This window comes from Leuresthes tenuis, unplaced genomic scaffold (assembly GCF_036924035.1).
Source record: "Leuresthes tenuis unplaced genomic scaffold, fLeuTen1.0.hap1 SCAF_12, whole genome shotgun sequence".
NCBI classification, from domain to species: Eukaryota; Metazoa; Chordata; class Actinopteri; order Atheriniformes; family Atherinopsidae; genus Leuresthes; species Leuresthes tenuis.
Genome location: NW_027325366.1, coordinates 9104432 through 9122758, shown reverse-complemented (window position 1 = coordinate 9122758; position 18327 = coordinate 9104432). Strand labels below are relative to the sequence as shown.

General features: G+C 40.0%; 1 protein-coding gene and 1 long non-coding RNA gene across 2 annotated transcripts; both read right to left on the bottom strand.

The window, feature by feature from the left end:
• Window positions 1–566: 566 nt before the first annotated feature.
• On the bottom strand, window positions 567–6113 carry LOC140319901 (uncharacterized). Its single transcript, XM_072397674.1, has 4 exons — window positions 1579–6113; window positions 992–1182; window positions 757–838; window positions 567–585 (listed from the first exon to the last, which is right to left on the bottom strand). The coding sequence occupies exons 1-4, from the start codon at window positions 6111–6113 to the stop codon at window positions 567–569; spliced, it is 4827 nt and encodes a 1608-aa protein (XP_072253775.1).
• Window positions 6114–8028: 1915 nt separating this feature from the next.
• On the bottom strand, window positions 8029–9730 carry LOC140319942 (uncharacterized). The gene is made up of 3 exons (XR_011917992.1): window positions 9588–9730; window positions 9110–9187; window positions 8029–8519 (listed from the first exon to the last, which is right to left on the bottom strand). It is a non-coding gene; the product is annotated as an uncharacterized lncRNA (long non-coding RNA).
• Window positions 9731–18327: the final 8597 nt, after the last annotated feature.

Here is an 18327-nt window from a genome sequence, read left to right as displayed (position 1 = left end):
AAGATTACAGTATAGCCATGCCTGCCCACTTGTGATCATTTGTAAAAACAAAGAAACAAGAATGAAATAAAGTAACAAATTTTCCAAAAGAAGTTTGGTTTAAGGTTGTGTCTCAAACTTTTATAATATGTATGGCTTTTTCATTTTAAAGAAATAACTTATGTTTTAAAAAGAGCACACAGCATATTGATCAAAATCTTAAATAAGCCAGGAACTATAATGGATAAAACACATTTTTAAAACTCCTTACATTCACGTTATTATTAGATAGGCCTAATGATTCAATGGCTTCAAATGAGCTGACTGAGCATATAATTTATTTATCGAGACAAAAAATGACATTTTCACCTAGATATTGTTCAATATACTTTTATCTGGAGACCAGGGCTAGTTGATGCAAGTGTAGTCACTACAGGAGGTAAAGTGCAAGTGCAGCGACTATGGGGCAGTGACTAAAAATAAACTAAGAGTAAAATGACTGTCTTGAATGGACCCACTTGTTAAGATCTGTTAAGATATAAAAGGCAGTAACCCACTCCAAAAGCATGAACATAATTGTGGGCCAACTAATCTGTCAATGATGAACTGAAAGAGAGGGAGAAAGTTACTAAGTAGCTGTGATAGCTTAGGTTGCACTTGCGGCGATCACAAAATATCAGACAGACACTCACATTATTTTTTTCTTTTGTTTGGAAGCATGCTAACCAGCCCTGGTCTCCAAAACACAAAACTTCTTTTGGAAAATAGATTACATACCCTCCCACTCCCTGCAAGGAGCCGTCCTGTATATCGCTCCCTCCTTGCGACCCCCCCAAACCCCAAATAGCGGACGGAACATCTACAAAACATATAATGGTGGATAATTCACATTGCAAACACAAATATTACAACAGTGAGATAAGAATTGCTTCATGGAAACTGTAGTATGTCTGTACAACATCGACAACAACATCTCCTACATCTTTACAGTACACATGATCTATTAACGTACCTCTTTCTGTTGTAGCTGCTTGGACATGTTGAGTGTATCCATGTTGTTCCAGGAATTTTGCCACAGTAGACGAAACAAAGACATCCTCATTGAAGTCTCCCATGATCACCTTCCTCCCTGCATGCTTCTCAAGTTCAAAGACGACCTGTGATAACTGCTGTCGAAACATGTCAATCTTGTAGGAACTTGGCCTGTACAAAACAACAGCAGTCAAATTTACATGAGATATATGGAAATACAAACATTCCAAGTTGCATCTCGTTGGAATTGACACCTGCACATCAATGTTGTCTGAATAATACAAACCAACTCCTCCTCTTTGCTGATGTTTCAATGCTGTAAAAACTGTGTCAGAGTCATCGTAACAGTTCTGTCTTGGATTGTGATTAAAGACATATCCCGGTAGTTGTGGTTGGTCTTTGCTGTCTGCATTGAGCCATGTTTCTGTTAAGCAAATACAGTCAGCTTTCATGAGGGTTTTGTGGGATCGCACGTCGTCAAAGTGAGCATTCAAACTCTGTACATTGTGGAGTGCAATTGTGCAGACCGGATCGATGTCAGCTGAACCAATACTTTTAAAGTTGAACTTTGGCAAGCTTTTCATGGCTGTGTCTACTTTGTCATCACAAAATATAGCTGCTTCTTTGAAGTCCTCAATAATCAGTCCATCAAGAGTTCTCACCCGACTCAATGCAACATATGCTTGCCCTGCAGCAAAGATTTTGTTGAGTGATACAACAGCTCTGTCCACAGTAAGGCCTTGGCACTTATGTACTGTCATTGCCCAAGCCAGGGTGAGAGGAAATTGCCTTCGTATTCCACCAGCATTTGATACTTGATCCTCTTGTACCTCCACAATTGTAGAGCGTTCAGAACTTCGTTTGGATTTCGACCTCTGCATCTTTCCAACATTAGGGTCTTCAAACTCAATATGGATAGCAATAGGAATGTCATCCTCATCTTCACCATTAATAATTTCCACAACCGTACCACACACACCATTGACAAGGCCGTCAGACACGTCTATATTTTTCTTCAACATCACCTTTGCTCCAATGCCCAATGACACACACCTTGGCAAGCATGAGTTGAAAACCTTTGTATGGAAGCCTAATTTTGGTTCCATTCTTCCAGTTTTGGGACTCCGTGTAAAATCTTGGGCATCTATGCTGATTACATCTGGGCAATGTTCTTGTAATCTGGTAATATTGTATTTATCAACCTCTGCATTTGTAGCATATATGTGAATGTCTGTGGAGTCTTCACCAGTTTCACATTGCTTTAATGCAAGGACATCACGGGCACTGAGACATTCATTCTTTTTACGAACTCTGAGGCGATTCAGTATCTCCGCAAAATCTGCATTTTCTTGCCTCAAAACTTCAGTAAGCTCTGCAACCTCAAAGTTGTTGTCCCACATGTTGACTTCTGTGTTGTCAGAAAAAAGAGGTGTGCCTTTAACAGGTCTCAACTGAAAGAAGTCACCCACACAAATCAGGGAAACATTTCCAAACAAAGAATAATCCCCAGTCTGTTTGATTTGACGTAGTCTGCCATGAACATAGGCCAAAAGACGATGGTCAACCATAGACACTTCATCAATGATCAAAATGTGCAAGTTTCGCATTTTCATCCTTAAAGTATTGACCTTCTCATCACCAAGAGGTTGATAAGGCAGTTTAACATTTGCACCAATGGAGAATGTATTGTGAATAGTTGCAGCACCAATGTTATATGCAGCCACACCAGTGGGTGCTGTTAGAAGCACAGTCAGATCCTCTGGATTGTCAGCAATTTGTGACAGCAGTCGTGTAGATTCGTAGTGGATGGCTTTGATCAAATGGGATTTACCTGTTCCTGCTCCACCAGTAATGAACAATCGCAACGGTTCAGGATTCTGTCCAAAGAGTATCTGCAGACACCACTGACGAACAGCATAAAATATTGCTGCCTGTTCTTCATTCAATGTTCGCAATAAACCTAGTGCAGCCTCTCGGGGCATTGTCATGTGATTAGTTTCCAAAGTGCATGTTGTCTTTGGGTTTGCTGTCAGGTCGGGAATAAGATCACAAACATCATCACTGCCTTCTTCATCATCTACAGCTTTATGTTTCATGATATCCAAACAACTGAGACGTTCCTTTTCTGTTTCCGGACATATCTGAGCCCAAGCGTCTTCTAAATCAATGTCGTTATCCAGCAGTTCTTTGGCTTTGTCAATCTCATCGCTTTCTTTTTCAAATAAAGCTTTATTGGAGTCCACAATTGATTGCACTTTTTCAATGTCAGTGCCACATTTCACCGCACCACTTGTGTAAAACTGTTCGTATGTATCAAACTGAGGTGGTTTGAGGTGCGAGTCTTCATAAAAGGGCAAAAACAGCTGCAGCAATGAATGAAAGTACTTTTCCGGATTTTTTGTTGGTGAAAACCTGGGATACCTCACGACAGCAGGCTGTGTTCTGGTCCTTTTTCTGATGAAGCCACGGTTGTTGTTGAGTTGGATTATGTCATGTGATTCTCTTTGTTGTGAACCCTCAGACTTTGAAATAACTCTGTATTGAGAGCAAAAGCTGGCAAGGCATAACTCCTCCATTTCTGCTGATCGAGGTCTGCTCTTGTACCGTTCCACCACATTAGTCATCCAAATGCTACTATCATCATCAGACTGTTGGAGCTGAGCTTTAGCTTGGAGCACATGCAAAGGCAAACTCATTCTAACAGGATTTTCACCGACAGGAATAAACTGTTCTTCACGAGAACATTCCTTTAAGTGCATACGTGTCAATCTATACACTGCCTCTTGAGCTGAAACTTCTCTGTTGTGCAGGTAGACACTGCCGAGCTGTTTGAACGCAGCTTTTGCATCAAGATTGCCATTCCTCGCCTCATTCTGTGCACGCTGTAACAGCAAACCCATTTCTTGCTCTGCTTTTGTGATGTATGACAGTATGTAGACCACAACAGAAAAGGCATCGGTGACAAACTGAATGTCCATGTTTCCTTGCCAAGCACGCAGTAAGTCTTTATTGTACTGGTTCACCCAAATTTCAGAAGGATTTCGCTTGAGGACAATGCTTTTCTTTTTGGAACATATGTTGTATGCTCTCTCAAACAGGCCTTGATGTATCCCAAGAGACTCAAAAAAAGCATCAACTGTATCATAATTCAAGTCAGGATTGTCCAGGGCTGTTTTCACTTTCTTTATGATTGCATTGGCATTGGTATTGTCATCTTTTCCACTCAAGTCCTCTGAGTTCCCACTTCTTGTAAAGAAAGTACGGCTTGATGGAGGTCGTGGGAAATTGAATCGACACACTGTATTTTTCTTACGGCATGTTTTTGAGTGTTTGGTGCTATGTTTTTGAACACTGTTCACAACCTCATGAAGCTCTGCATCAGACTCTGGTGGAATCTCACATGAAATGTATCGGTCTATGAAAGTTACCACATCGGCATCACTGTCTTTATCAATCTTTGGTGCATTTTCCACCCAAAACAGACAGTGAACATGAGGAGAACCACGCTGTTGGAATTCAACTCGATAGAAGTAGTCCTTTATTTTCCCTATGGGTTCAGCTGGTGACATGATTACATCACGAAGAAAACAATGCCATCGATGATCAAACATTCTTGCTGCAGTAACTGGATTTCTTCCAATCAGTGCACATTTGTCAGACCAGTCAAGATCCTCCACAGGTGTTTCTTTTCCTTCCAACCTCAAAAGAGAACCAAGCATTTCGGGCCATCTCAGATCGGCACTTGACATGCTTATGAAAAACGTTGGAATTGACAGTTGTCGAATCATACTGAACAAATCTTTCTGTACTGACATCCAGTAAGGTGGGGTTCCACGAATTCCTCGCAAGAACTTGTACCCTTCATCATTTCGTAATATTTTACTTAGTGAATCTGAGTTCAACAACAGGTCTGATGCTTCTTTCAGAGATGATTTGCCACCACCTTTGCGCATTGCCACTGATACACCAGATATGACTTGATACACTTCTGACATGTATTGTGCATAAAAAATGTAGTCTGTGTTGCGACCAAAACGTCCATCAGCGTTGAGAATGCGACAGTTCAGGTAACGTGACAGAGTTATTTTTGATTCCCTTTCATCATGGAATGTAGGTCCACCCAATGGAAACAGAACAGGAAAGCATTTGGCCTCGTTGGTTTTATCAGATAGCAACCGAACAGGACTGTTGCCTTCAGCTGGTGCCACGCTCAGTATATCCTGGAAATTCTGATCAATGATCTCTGAACCCAGATTGACAGGTTGCAATGATGTGTCTGACAAGAGGCCACCCTGGTCTTTAATGTAGGTCAGTTCCTCCTCTGCTTGCTCTTCAAGGTTATTTTCATCATCACTGTTAGCGGGTAGCTCTTCGGTGTCCTCATTTGCCTCGCATTGATCACTTCCATTCAGAGTGTTTACCCATTCATCATTAAAAATCACATCATCATACCACTTATTGTTTGCGATCAAATACCTCAGTGCATTCCTTACACGATCAGTGTGGACATACATGTACTCATAATGACCTTTGTATGTCAACTTGCGTTTGAGTTTGACTCTTATCATTTTGTCATCACATTCGTTCCTTGGAAGAATATTTGTCACGCTACTGTTATGAACAGGTACAGAGACACATGGACCATGGCAAGCTCTTTGGCGTCCTCGGGGCAAACACAGCAGCTTCATGAAGGGAATATGACGAGCAATGAGATGTTCCTCCAAAGAGTTCAGACATTTCAGCTCAGGTGGAATTTCATCCAAATACATGTTGTTGGTGACACTCTCTTCTGGTAGTTTTCCTCTAAGCATTTTTTTATGGCAGCAATGGCAAACCCATAATTTGCTAAAAGGACTATCAGACAAATGACATTCCTGCTTACATTCAGTATCACAAACATGTAAATATTGCAATGTTATACACCGCTTAGCCAGTGCAGCAACCTCTGGTCTTTTGCTTTCATAATGACATATTTTACACTCTATCACTTGTTTCCTGAAAAGTAAGCGATGACAAACAGAGCATACGTATTCAGGACCACGGCTTACGTCTTGACGAAACTGATCAATGACAAATTCAATGTCTTGTTGCTTCTTTCTCATATTTGCATACATGTCACAGCTACTCTTAATTTTATTTTCGCGAATATCATCACATTCATGATATTTTGTCTTGCTATTGTCGTTGACCTTCTTTTGAAACACGATGTCGCTCTTGTACTTTGTATGACTATAATCACGAACTTTATTTTGAAACACGATGTTCGTCTTGTATTTCGTATGACTATAATCACGGACTTTATGTTGAAATATTGTGTTTGTCCGATAAGTGTTTTTTGAGGAATCACACATTAATTTTTTAAAATTTGGAACAGTGTCATATTTCTTTTTACGCTGTGCAAGTTTACGTGCCTTGAACTGCACATTGCTTTCATAGTTTTTGTTGAAATAATCACTTTTCTTTTTCCGAAATTCAGAATTTTTGCTGTTCTTATGAAAATGTTTACGAGATGTCTCACGTTTGGAATCCCTAATGCACTCATATTCATTATATTTTGTCTTTTCAGTCTCAATTTTTCGTTTCTTCACATTGATGTCACTGCATCGTAGACGTTCTTTTTCTGCTTTCTTGTCTGACTCAGTGAACTTTCTCTTCCGCTGGGGTCTTAACTGTCCATCACCGATAGACTGGCATGTTCCGGCACAAGGACTCTGTGTATTCCTGTTTTTGACACATGTTACAACCTCATAATGATTGGCAGTGTGATTTAAATATATACAGTTCTGAATGCATGGTTGTACAGTAGGTCTGTGCATGTTCCATCTCCTATCATTTAAGGTGAAGATAGTAGTTTGGAATAAATCGGCGGCAGCAAATATGTCGATCTCCTTTGCCCAGGTCCCACAGTAGTAAATCCTTGATTTTGTGACATAGTCCTGCACAGATGTATATTCATTTCTTAAATACTGTACAAATTTACCACTGTTGTTCTGAAGGTGTCGTACAACAGCCCGTCTTATTTTCAAATGTTTCTCCTCATCGTGACAAACACTGAAGGCCAGACAACGAAAAAAACAGTTTCCATCTGGTTTTATGCTTTTAATGTTGCAAGGACACCCCATATCATCCACGTCAGCTATTATTTGATCTTTGTCAGCATTTTCATTTGACAGTCCTAATTTTTTGCACAAGTCATCGCGGTCTTGACGGGTCAGTGGTTTGAAAGGCTGCTTGGCAATTGTCACATTGCTCACAATGACATCAAGATCGGCATTCACGTGAACGGAACTTGCCGTTTCATTAACATTGTTTATGTTCTGAGTAACCTTTGTCGGCCCACCACGAGAGGACTGCTGCTTGCAGACTTTGCGTTCACCTGTTACCACTTTGCTGTACAGGGGGCGGCTGAGTGTTGGACTTGTTGCACCTACGTCACCAGGAGCTGCCTCGTTCATGTATGATCTCGTCTCTGTTGAACGGTTACAACCATTACCAATAGAGGACTGCTGCTTGCAGACTTTGTGCTCACCTGTAACCACTTTGCTGTACAGCGGGCGGATGTGTGAAGTAGTTGTGACGTGACTGGACGATGGCTCGGTCATCTGTGCTCGTGTGTCAGAACGGATGTTGCTTACCACTTTCACTCCTGTCACTTCAAAGCTCGGTGTCCTTACGTGAAACGATCGTGCATAATCATACACAAAGCTAACCAGAGACTGTACAGAGCTAATGTATACAACACAACTAGCATTCTCACCTTGCTGGTTAAACCTTGCACTTGCATGTGAATCCACAAAGGCAAATCTTCCACCTTCATTAATTATAGCGCATGTACTAGCACAAACTGTCAACAAACATGCATCATTACCATACAGTGCTCGCTGTAGTGCTTCATCAAAAGGCATGGCCACATCCTGCAAAGCATGGTCATAATCATCAATATTGACAAAGCCAGTGTAAGATTCAGCAAAGTTTATTGCAAAATTACAATTCCACATTCGCTGTTGTGTAGGCAGTTCAGACACAGAAATGTAACCACGGCGTGCCACACTATCATTTATTTTTCCCTGTGCACTCATCGACCTGTAAATAACAGTTCCTTTAATCAACACATCATCCAGATCTCTGGTGTTCCAGGTCCACACGTTCTTGGTCTTGCTCTTCAGAACTGCTGTCAGACTGATGGCACCACACTGCTTGTTGCGAACGTTTCCAAACTGGAAATGACCTTGATGAAACGACCCCATCAGCACAGATATCTCTGGAAAATCAACTGCACAGTCAGTAGATACAGTTTGAGAATTTGGCTTTTGGTTTTTCAAGGGTTCATTGCACAGGTTTTTTGACAGGTTTTTGCACAGGTTTTTTGACAGTTCATTGCACAAGTTTGCCTCAGATGCCTTGATTGGGGATTTTGACATTTGGGGAAGGGGGAATGTTTTGGCTTTTTTTATACGAGGACGCCCAGCCTCGGCACCATCCAGCAACCCCTCTTTGGCACAGGGAATCTGCAACACACAGAACAAACAATAAGTTGTAATGTAACACATTTCCTTTATCATCTGATACAGCACCACTGCAATCAATTTATCACTAGTAATCTCCACGTTTTTTGATATAGGAATGCACATATTTCATAACTGCCTAATTTATGTTGTGAAAATAGAAACTTTAATACAAAATAAGGAGGCTCTTTCACAGCTCATTTGAATTGAGCCTTTACTAATATTTCCCACTACACCCTACCGTAAAGACAGTGCTACAACCTTTGCAAAACACATGGTATGTATTGGCCACAGCTTCTTATTCACGAGGAATGTTCCTGACTAAGTTGACACTTTTCTCCTTCTTTAACACCATGATGGAAAAATGTTAAAGTTATCTCAATATTCATCACAATGTTCTAAGAATTTGGAAATGTAGTCAAAGAAATGACCAATTCTGAGCACTAAGGGAGAGAAAGTTAAGGTAGGAAACTCCTGCAAAAGTCAGATGTTGGCTGGCATGACTTTTTGATCATTAGCATTCCACAGGATAACATATTTCCCAAACACACACAATCATAATACTTGTGAACCAAAATAGTGATGTTTCTAACCCCCTCAGAGGGCTCCTTGGCTGCAGCAGCACCCCGATTATTTCTGGAGGCCAAAGACCGTTTGCTGGGACGTGGCATCTGGAACACAAAGTTAAAACATATCAGTAATGGAAACTGTTGGTTGAGACATGTGCCACTCATTTCCTTCTGTCTCTATATTAATAAACATTAAACAAATGTGAAAATGTCATAATAAAGTTGGAATAGTTTGAAGATCATATTGCCAAAATAAATGCAAAACGAAAAAAAAAAGATGCAACTCACGTAAGCCTGAATGATACATAATAATAATAATCTTAAACAAGTATTGTCTCATACAAAATAATAGACACACACCAGTTCTGTAAATTTCCATTTATTCATGTCTGGCAATTTTGATGCAGAATATCATGCACCAGGATGTACTGTCAAAGACCCCAACTGCTACAAGTCAGTAAGTTTCTATAAAATTCACCCACATTATCATTCATGTGCTTACCTTTCCAACAATCGGTTGCGATTTCAAATCTGGAAAACAAAGAAATATCATGATACAAGTGAAAGCAAAACAACACAATCTAGAACCCACACATTCAATTCTATTCAGTTTCATTTATATAGCACCAAATTACAAATGTCATCTCAAGGCACTTAAATGATGTGGTTCAATTCAAGCCAATTGAAGTTCAATTCATTGTAATCATAATCCAATAAAATCCTATTTAAAAATAATCCAATTAATTCTTATAGAGCCAATTCAAAAATAATATCATTGCTAAGGAAACCAACAGATTGCACTGAAACTTGTCTTCAGTCCAATCTCCCATCCTGAGCCTGAGGGACTGTGGAAAGGAACGACTCCCTTTTAACAGGAAGAAACCTCTGGCAGAACCAGACTCAGCAGTTCTGTAAATTTCCATTTATTCATGTCTGGCAATTTTGATGCAGAAGATCATGTACCAGGATGTAATGTCAAAGACCCCAACTGCTATAAGTCAGTAAGTTTCTATAAAATACTCCCACATTATCATTCATGTGCTTACCTCTCAACAATTGCTTGCAAATTCAAATCTGGAAAACAAAGAAATATCATGATACAAGTGAAAGCAAAATAACACAATCTCGAACCCACACGTTCAATTCTATTCAATTTCATTTATATAGCACCAAATTACAATAGTCATCTCAAGGCACTAAAATAATGTAGTCCAATTTAAGCCAAATGGAGTTCAATTCATTGTCATCATAAACCAATGAAATCCATTCATTTAAAAATAATCCAATTAATTCATATAGAGCCAATTCAAAAATAATATCCTAACTAAGGAAACCAACAGATTGCACTGAAACTTGTCTTCAGTCCAATCTCCCGTCCTGAGCCTGAGGGACTGTGGAAAGGAACGACTCCCTTTAACAGGAAGAAACCTCTGGCAGAACCAGACTCAGGAAGGGTGGCCATCCGCCTCGACCAGCTGGGGTTTGAGAAGACAGAAAAGAGGGGGGGGGGGGGGACACACACCATAACACCATTCAAAGGATAACTGTTGGAACAGGGAAACAAGTTAATAACCACAATAATGTCACATGGACATAAAATCATTTGAGAAGTTTTAAACATAATATTAAAGGTAGAGAGGGTGTCTGCTTCCTGAAGCCAAACTGGCAGCTGGTTCCACAGAGAGGGGCCTGATAACTGAAGGCTCTGCCTCCCATTCTACTTTTAGAAACTCTGAACCACATTATCACATTTATTACACATCTGCATGCACTATCAAAAGTCAGATATACTATTAATATAAATATGGTCAAAAGTGTTCCTCCAGCTGTATTAATTCAAGTAAGATAATACTACTTCAACCATTCAAAATATTTCAGAAATACAATTTTTTTTTAACAATTTTCAACATACATTTAAAATAATAAACATTCATTATCAATTTTTTAGTATAATTGATTATCAATTAGCATTCATTATAAAATGGCTCACAACAGTACATTTATGCTACACATCACTTTTTATGATTTCTAAGTGTTTTGTATAATATAATTTTTCATAACAAATTTCACTTTCACTTCTTATGTGATTGTTTTATAATATTACTACATTAGAAGCCAAATCCTTATCAACATGAAAGCAATTAGTTTCTTAGGACACCCACAATACATTCAAATCAGCTGCCACTGACGTGAGATGCCAACCACTGCTACTTTTATCATCTGTTTTCATTTATACTTTAATACAATGAATAGTGATGACTGTTTTTTAAACTCAATGTAAGTCACATTTGCATCACATGATTATTCCATTAATTGACATGTATTTAATTAATCTCTCAAACGCTGACAATGTGGAGCAGAACCCACTGACATGGCAATATACATGTACATGTGTGTGGGTCAAACAAGTGACCAACACATTGTTCATTTAAATACAAAATATTTGCATAGTTGCCTGCTTTCTGTACATTTTACAAATTAAAGCGTTCTCCATCTCCAATCATTGGACACAAATCACATTAAATTATCAGTGTCTGCTTTTACATTAATTACAGTGAGTACATTAAGCACATATAAACACGGCCAACATCACACCTCAAACAGACAGAGAGGGATAATGGTTTCATTAAGTCACATAGCATAATAATAAACCACCACCGGCCTCCACAACGCTTCAATTAATCTGAAAAATAAACAGTTATTCCCCGATTCTTTCAGAGCGGTTGTCTTAAATTAGCGCGATTGTTTCATTCTTGATAAATACATTACAAGCTAGCATTCACCCAATGCATTCATCCCATTACTCTTACGCGAAAAGCACACTAAATCATTAACAATTAGGACTTTTTGACCATAAGTTCTTCAAACAACATTTTAAAATCGACTGGCCTTCTTTCAACATCCCGAATGCATGCACCACAGCTGTACATCACTTAATTTAATTTCACCTCACCACCTCCCTCCCCGCCGAATCTAACAGCTAAACAATTACTTAAATTAATAAATGCTACGACTGTCAGAACACATATCAGACGTGCTTTTTACCATTTAATTATGAACGCGTACTATCTGCCAACAGATCCTCTTGACTAACGCGGTGAAACACCGCAAATAACATTTGCCAACATCATAATTGCACGGCCGCGTCGGCCATTGTACTTTTCACAAACCAACAGAGGCCACGTTTCGTCGGCCATTTTACTTTTCACGAAGCAACATAGGCCACGTTTCCCAGATTAGCTAATAAGCTCTTAGCGCTGTCAGACAACATATCAGACGTGCCTTTTACCAGTTAATTATGGACGCGTACTATCTGCCAACAGATCCTCTTGACTAACGCGGTGAAACAATGCAAACACCATTTGCCAACATCATAATTGCAAGGCCGCCTCGGCCATTTTACTTTTCACGAACCAACATAGGCCACGTTTCCCAGATTAGCTAAGAAGCTCTTAGTGCTAAAAGCTTCTTTGGAGCACATTCCCAAGCATGTGTTGCAAAACTGCTATCGCACAAACTACAAAAGAAACGGACAAACTCTGCCTCGTTTGATATCATATTACTTTTGGCTTTCTCATGAACAGTATAACTAACACAGTGATAAAATACACACACATCATTTGCAATCACTCGCTTGGCAAAACACCGCAAACAACATTTGCCAACATCATAATTGCAAGGCCGCGTCGGCCATCTTACCTTTCACGAACCAACATACGCCAAGTTAATTGCTATCGCATAGACTTCAAAAAGTAACGGACAAACTCTTCCTTGTTTTGTATCATCATATTACATTTAGCTTTCTCAGGAGGAGTATAGCTAACACAGTGAGATCAAATACACGAACATCATTTGCAATCACTAGCTTAGCAACAATCAAGCCACACGTCTTACCTGAATCGAAGCTCTCGAGACGAATGGCAGGCAGGCCCAGTTTCCCAGAGTGACGCGGTCTACCTCTTCAAAATAAAACTCTTAATTCTGTGATGGCCCTTCAAAATAGTTACGTCTATCCCTGCGAACATACATGTGCACATAAAAACAGCACGTTAAACACATTTTTACATTTGTAATAATCCCTGGATGAAGACGAGTTCATCTCAAACACCAAACTTGGTCTATGTACTCATGATGCCTTCCTGAGCAGCCGCAGGCTTACCTGCTATTCTGCTAGACCCCGTATCGCTGCTTGCAGCTATATTTATTAGGGGTCTAGCAGCGAAGCTGCAGAACCCTATTGTTTTAGTAGTTTTTCCTATTATTATTATTATTATTGATCTACTTTCCGCTGCAATTGAAGTCTATGGCAGCCCCATTAACGCAATGGTAAAAAGTTGTGAAATTTGGCACATCTAATTAGGACAGTCCCATTAGCAAATTCAACAAATTTCGTGCCCAAATTCAAAACTCTCTAGCGCCACCAACATGTCAAAGTTTGAAGCCCATTCAGCTAAATAACTTTTGACTCGTTGATCCAAATTTCAAAAACAAGGCATCGTTGGAATCCTTGGATCATGACGATTCCAACGCACCCTATGACGTCATTTTCCGTCTAACTAGATTTTCCGCCATCTTGGATTTTGTTGAAAACCTTAAAAAATTTTCACAGGTCACAAATTTTGACCAATTCTCATGAAAATTGGCACAGATTATCTTTGGACCAATCCGCACAAAAGTTGCTCGTTTTTTACTTCAAATTCGACTTTGTTCACCCAGTACATCCAATCAAAGTTGATGGCGACTACGCCAAAAAGCACGTGAGACCATATCTCAGTAACCGGTTAATCTTTTGACATCAAACTCATAACACATATTCATAACTCGATCTTGAAGAGGCCCAAGAATTTTGGAGACCTTTGACCTATAGGTGGCGCTATATTTAGCAAAAATGCATTTTTGCTCATAACTTTACACCTGTTTGTCCAAATATCACAAATCAGGAACCGTTGGAGTCCCTGGATATAGCCGAGGTCAAACAATCTCATGACGTCATGCGCGCCATCTTGGATTGTCCGCCATTTTGAATTATATCAAAAACCTTCAAAACGCATTACAGGTCACCCAGATTGTCTGATTTGCACGGGACTTGACATATAGAATGTTCAGACCAAGCCTCACAAGAGCTATAATGTTGATTTTTTTATTTCGTTTCCGTTTGCCCGTAGCAGCTAATCAAATTCAGCGATGATGCGCCAAACAGGACGTGAGGCCGTATCTCAGCAACCATTTGCTCTTTTGACATCAAACTTCTAACACAGACTCATGATCAAGTCTGTAAGAGGCCCAAGAAGTCTGGTGAACGTCCACCCAGAGGGGGCGCTATAAGTAGCAAACATGCATTTTGCTCATAACTTTGGAGCCGTTGGTTCAAATTGGACAAATGAGGTACCGTTGGAATCCCTGGATGAAGACGAGTTCATCTCAAACGCCAAACTTGGTCTATGTACTCATAATGCCTTCCTGAGCAGCCGTATGCTTACCTGCTATTCTGCTAGACCCCGTATCGCTGCTTGCAGCTATATTTAGGGGTCTAGCAGCGAAGCTGCAGAACCCTATTGTTTTAGTAGTTTTTCTTATTATTATTAGGGGTCTAGCAGCGAAGCTGCAGAACCCTATTGTTTTAGTAGTTTTTCTTATTATTATTATTCTTCTACTTTCCGCTGCAATTGAAGTCTATGGCAGCCCCATTAACGCAATGGTAAAAAGTTGTGAAATTTGGCACATCTATTTAGCACATTCCCATTAGCAAATTCAACAAATTTCGTGCCCAAATTCTAAACTCTCTAGCGCCACCAACATGTCAAAGTTTGAAGCCCATTCAGCTAAATAACTTTTGAGTCGTTGATCCAAATTTAAAAAACAAGGCATCGTTGGAATCCTTGGATCATGACGAGTCCAACGCACCCTATGACGTCATTTTCCGTCTGACTAGATTTTCCGCCATCTTGGATTTTGTTGAAAACCTTAAAAAATTTTCACAGGTCACAAATTTTAACCAATTCTCATGAAAATTGGCACAGAGTATCTTTAGACCAATCCGCACAAAAGTTGCTCGTTTTTTACTTCAAATTTTACTTTGTTCAACCAGTACATCCAATCAAAGTTGATGGCGACTACGCCAAAAAGGACGTGAGGACATATCTCAGCAACAGTTTATTCTTTTGACATCAAACTCATAACACATATTCATAACTCGATTTTGAAGAGGCCCATGAATTTTGGAGACCTTTGACCTATAGGTGGCGCTATATTTAGAAAAAATGCATTTTTGCTCATATCTTTGGACCCGTTTGTCCAAATTTCACAAATGAGGTACCGTTGTAATACGTGGATATAGCCGAGGTCAACGAATCCTATGACGTCATTCGCGCCATCTTGGATTGTCCGCCATTTTGAATTATGTCAAAAACCTTCAAAACGCATTACAGGTCACCCAGATTGTCTGATCTCCACGGGACTTGACATATAGAATCTTCAGACCATGCCCCACAAGAGCTATCATGTGAAATTTTTATATTCACTTCCGTTTGCCCGTAGTAGCCAATCAAACTCAGCGATGACGCGCCAAACAGGACGTGAGGCCATATCTCAGCAACCAATTAATCTTTTGACATCAAACTTCTAACACAGACTCATGACCAAGTCTGTAAGAGGCCCAAGAAGTCTGGGGAACTTCCACCCACAGGGGGCGCTATAAGTAGCAAAACTGCATTTTGCTCATAGCTTTGGAGCCGTTGGTTCAAATTGGACAAATGAGGTACCGTTGGAATCCCTGGATGAAGACGAGTTCATTTCAAACACCAAACTTGGTCTATGGACTCATGACGCCTTCCTGAGCGGCCGCAGGCTTACCTGCTATTCTGCTAGACCCCGCCATCGCTGCTTGCAGCTATATTTATTATTATTATTCTTCTACTTTCCGCTGCAATTGAAGTCTATGGCAGCCCCATTAACGCAATGGTAAAAAGTTGTGAAATTTGGCACATCTATTTAGCACATTCCCATTAGCAAATTCAACAAATTTCGTGCCCAAATTCAAAACTCTCTAGCGCCACCAATGGGTCAAAATTTGAAGCCCATTCAGCTAAATAACTTTTGACTCGTTGATCCAAATTTAAAAAACAAGGCATCGTTGGAATCCTTGGATCATGACGAGTCCAATGAACCCCATGACGTCATTTTCCGTCTAACTAGATTTTCCGCCATCTTGGATTTTGTTGAAAACCTTCAAAAATTTTCACAGGTCACAAATTTTGACCAATTCTCATGAAAATTGGCACAGAGTATCTTTAGACCAATCCGCACAAAAGTTGCTCGTTTTTTACTTCAAATTTGACTTTGTTCAACCAGTACATCCAATCAAAGTTGATGGCGACTACGCCAAAAAGGACGTGAGGACATTTCTCAGCAACAGTTTAATCTTTTGACATCAAACTCATAACACATATTCATAACTCGATCTTGAAAAGGCCCAATAATTTTGGAGACCTTTGACCTATAGGTGGCGCTATATTTAGAAAAAATTCATTTTTGCTCATATTTTTGGACCCGTTTGTCCAACTTTCAGAAATTAGGTACCCTTAAAGTCCACGGATATAGCCGAGGTCAACCAACCCGATGACGTCATTCGCGCCATCTTGGATTGTCCGCCATTTTGAATTATATCAAAAACCTTCAAAACGCATTACAGGTCACCCATATTGTCTGATTTCCACGGGACTTGACACATAGAATGTTCCGACCAAGCCTCACAAGAGCTATTATGTGAAATTTTTAAATTCGCTTTCGTTTGCCCGTAGCAGCCAATCAAACTCAGCAATGACGCGCCAAACAGGACGTGAGGCCATATCTCAGCAACCATTTAATCTTTTGACATCAAACTTATAACACAGACTCATGACCAAGTCTTTAAGAGGCCCAAGAAGTCTGGTGAACGTCCACCCAGTGGGGGCGCTATAAGTAGAAAAACTGCATTTTGCTCATAGCTTTGGAGCCGTTGGTTCAAATTGGACAAATGAGGTACCGTTGGAATCCCTGGATGAAGACGAGTTCATCTCAAACACCAAACTTGGTCTATGAACTCATGATGCCTTCCTGAGCAGCCGCAGGCTTACATGCTGTTCTGCTAGACCCCGCCATCGCTGCTTGCAGCTATATTTAGGGGTCTAGCAGCGAAGCTGCAGAACCCTATTGTTTTAGTAGTTTTTCTTATTATTATTCTTCTACTTTCCGCCACCATTGAAGTCTATGGCAGCCCCATTAACGCAATGGTAAAAAGTTGTGAAATTTGGCACATTTATTTAGCACATTCCCATTAGCAAATTCAACAAATTTCGTGCCCAAATTCAAAACTCTCTAGCGCCACCAACATGTCAAATTTTCAAGCTCATTCAGCTAAATAACTTTTGACTCGTTGATCCAAATTTCAAAAACAAGGCATCGTTGGAATCCTTGGATCATGACGAGTCCAACGCACCCTATGAAGTCATTTTCCGTCTGACTAGATTTTCCGCCATCTTGGATTTTGTTGAAAACCTTAAAAAATTTTCACAGGTCACAAATTTTGACCAAATCTCATGAAAATTGGCACATAGTATCTTTAGACCAATCCGCACAAAAGTTAGGAGATGGATTTTTCAATTTCGACTTTGTTATTTAGCTACATCAATTCAAAGTTGGCGGCGACTACGCCAAAAAGGACGTGAGGCCATATCTCAGCAACAGTTTAATCTTTTAACATCAAACTTATAACACATATTCATAACTCGATCCCAAACAGTCCCAAGAATTATAGTGATCTTTGACCTATAGGGGGCGCTATATTTAGCAAAAATGCATTTTTGCTCATAACTTTGGACCTGTTTGTCCAAATATCACAAATCAGGTACCGTTGGAGTCCCTGGATATAGCCGAGGTCAATCAATCTCATGACGTCATGCGCGCCATCTTGGATTGTCCGCCATTTTGAATTATATCAAAAACCTTCAAAACGCATTACAGGTCACCCAGATTGTCTGATTTCCACGGGACTTGACATATAGAATCTTCAGACCAAGCCTCACAAGAGCTATCATGTGGATTTTTTTATTTCGTTTCCCTCTGCCCGTAGCAGCCAATCACACTCAGCGATGACGCGCCAAACTGGACGTGAGGCCATATCTCAGCAACCATTTGCTCTTTTGACATCAAACTTCTAACACAGACTCATGATCAAGTCTGTAAGAGGCCCAAGAAGTCTGGTG

What these genes read in the sequence shown, in the direction of transcription:
- LOC140319901 (XM_072397674.1), bottom strand. Translation starts at nt 6,113, where the DNA reads ATGAGAAAGAAGCAACAAGACATTGAATTTGTCATTGATCAGTTTCGT. An exon ending in GCCATGAAAAGCTTGCCAAA is followed by an intron (nt 1,183 to 1,578) that starts GTTCAACTTTAA and finishes TGTTTTGTACAG; the next exon opens with GCCAAGTTCCTACAAGATTG. An exon ending in AGCAGCTACAACAGAAAGAG is followed by an intron (nt 839 to 991) that starts GTACGTTAATAG and finishes TATGTTTTGTAG; the next exon opens with ATGTTCCGTCCGCTATTTGG.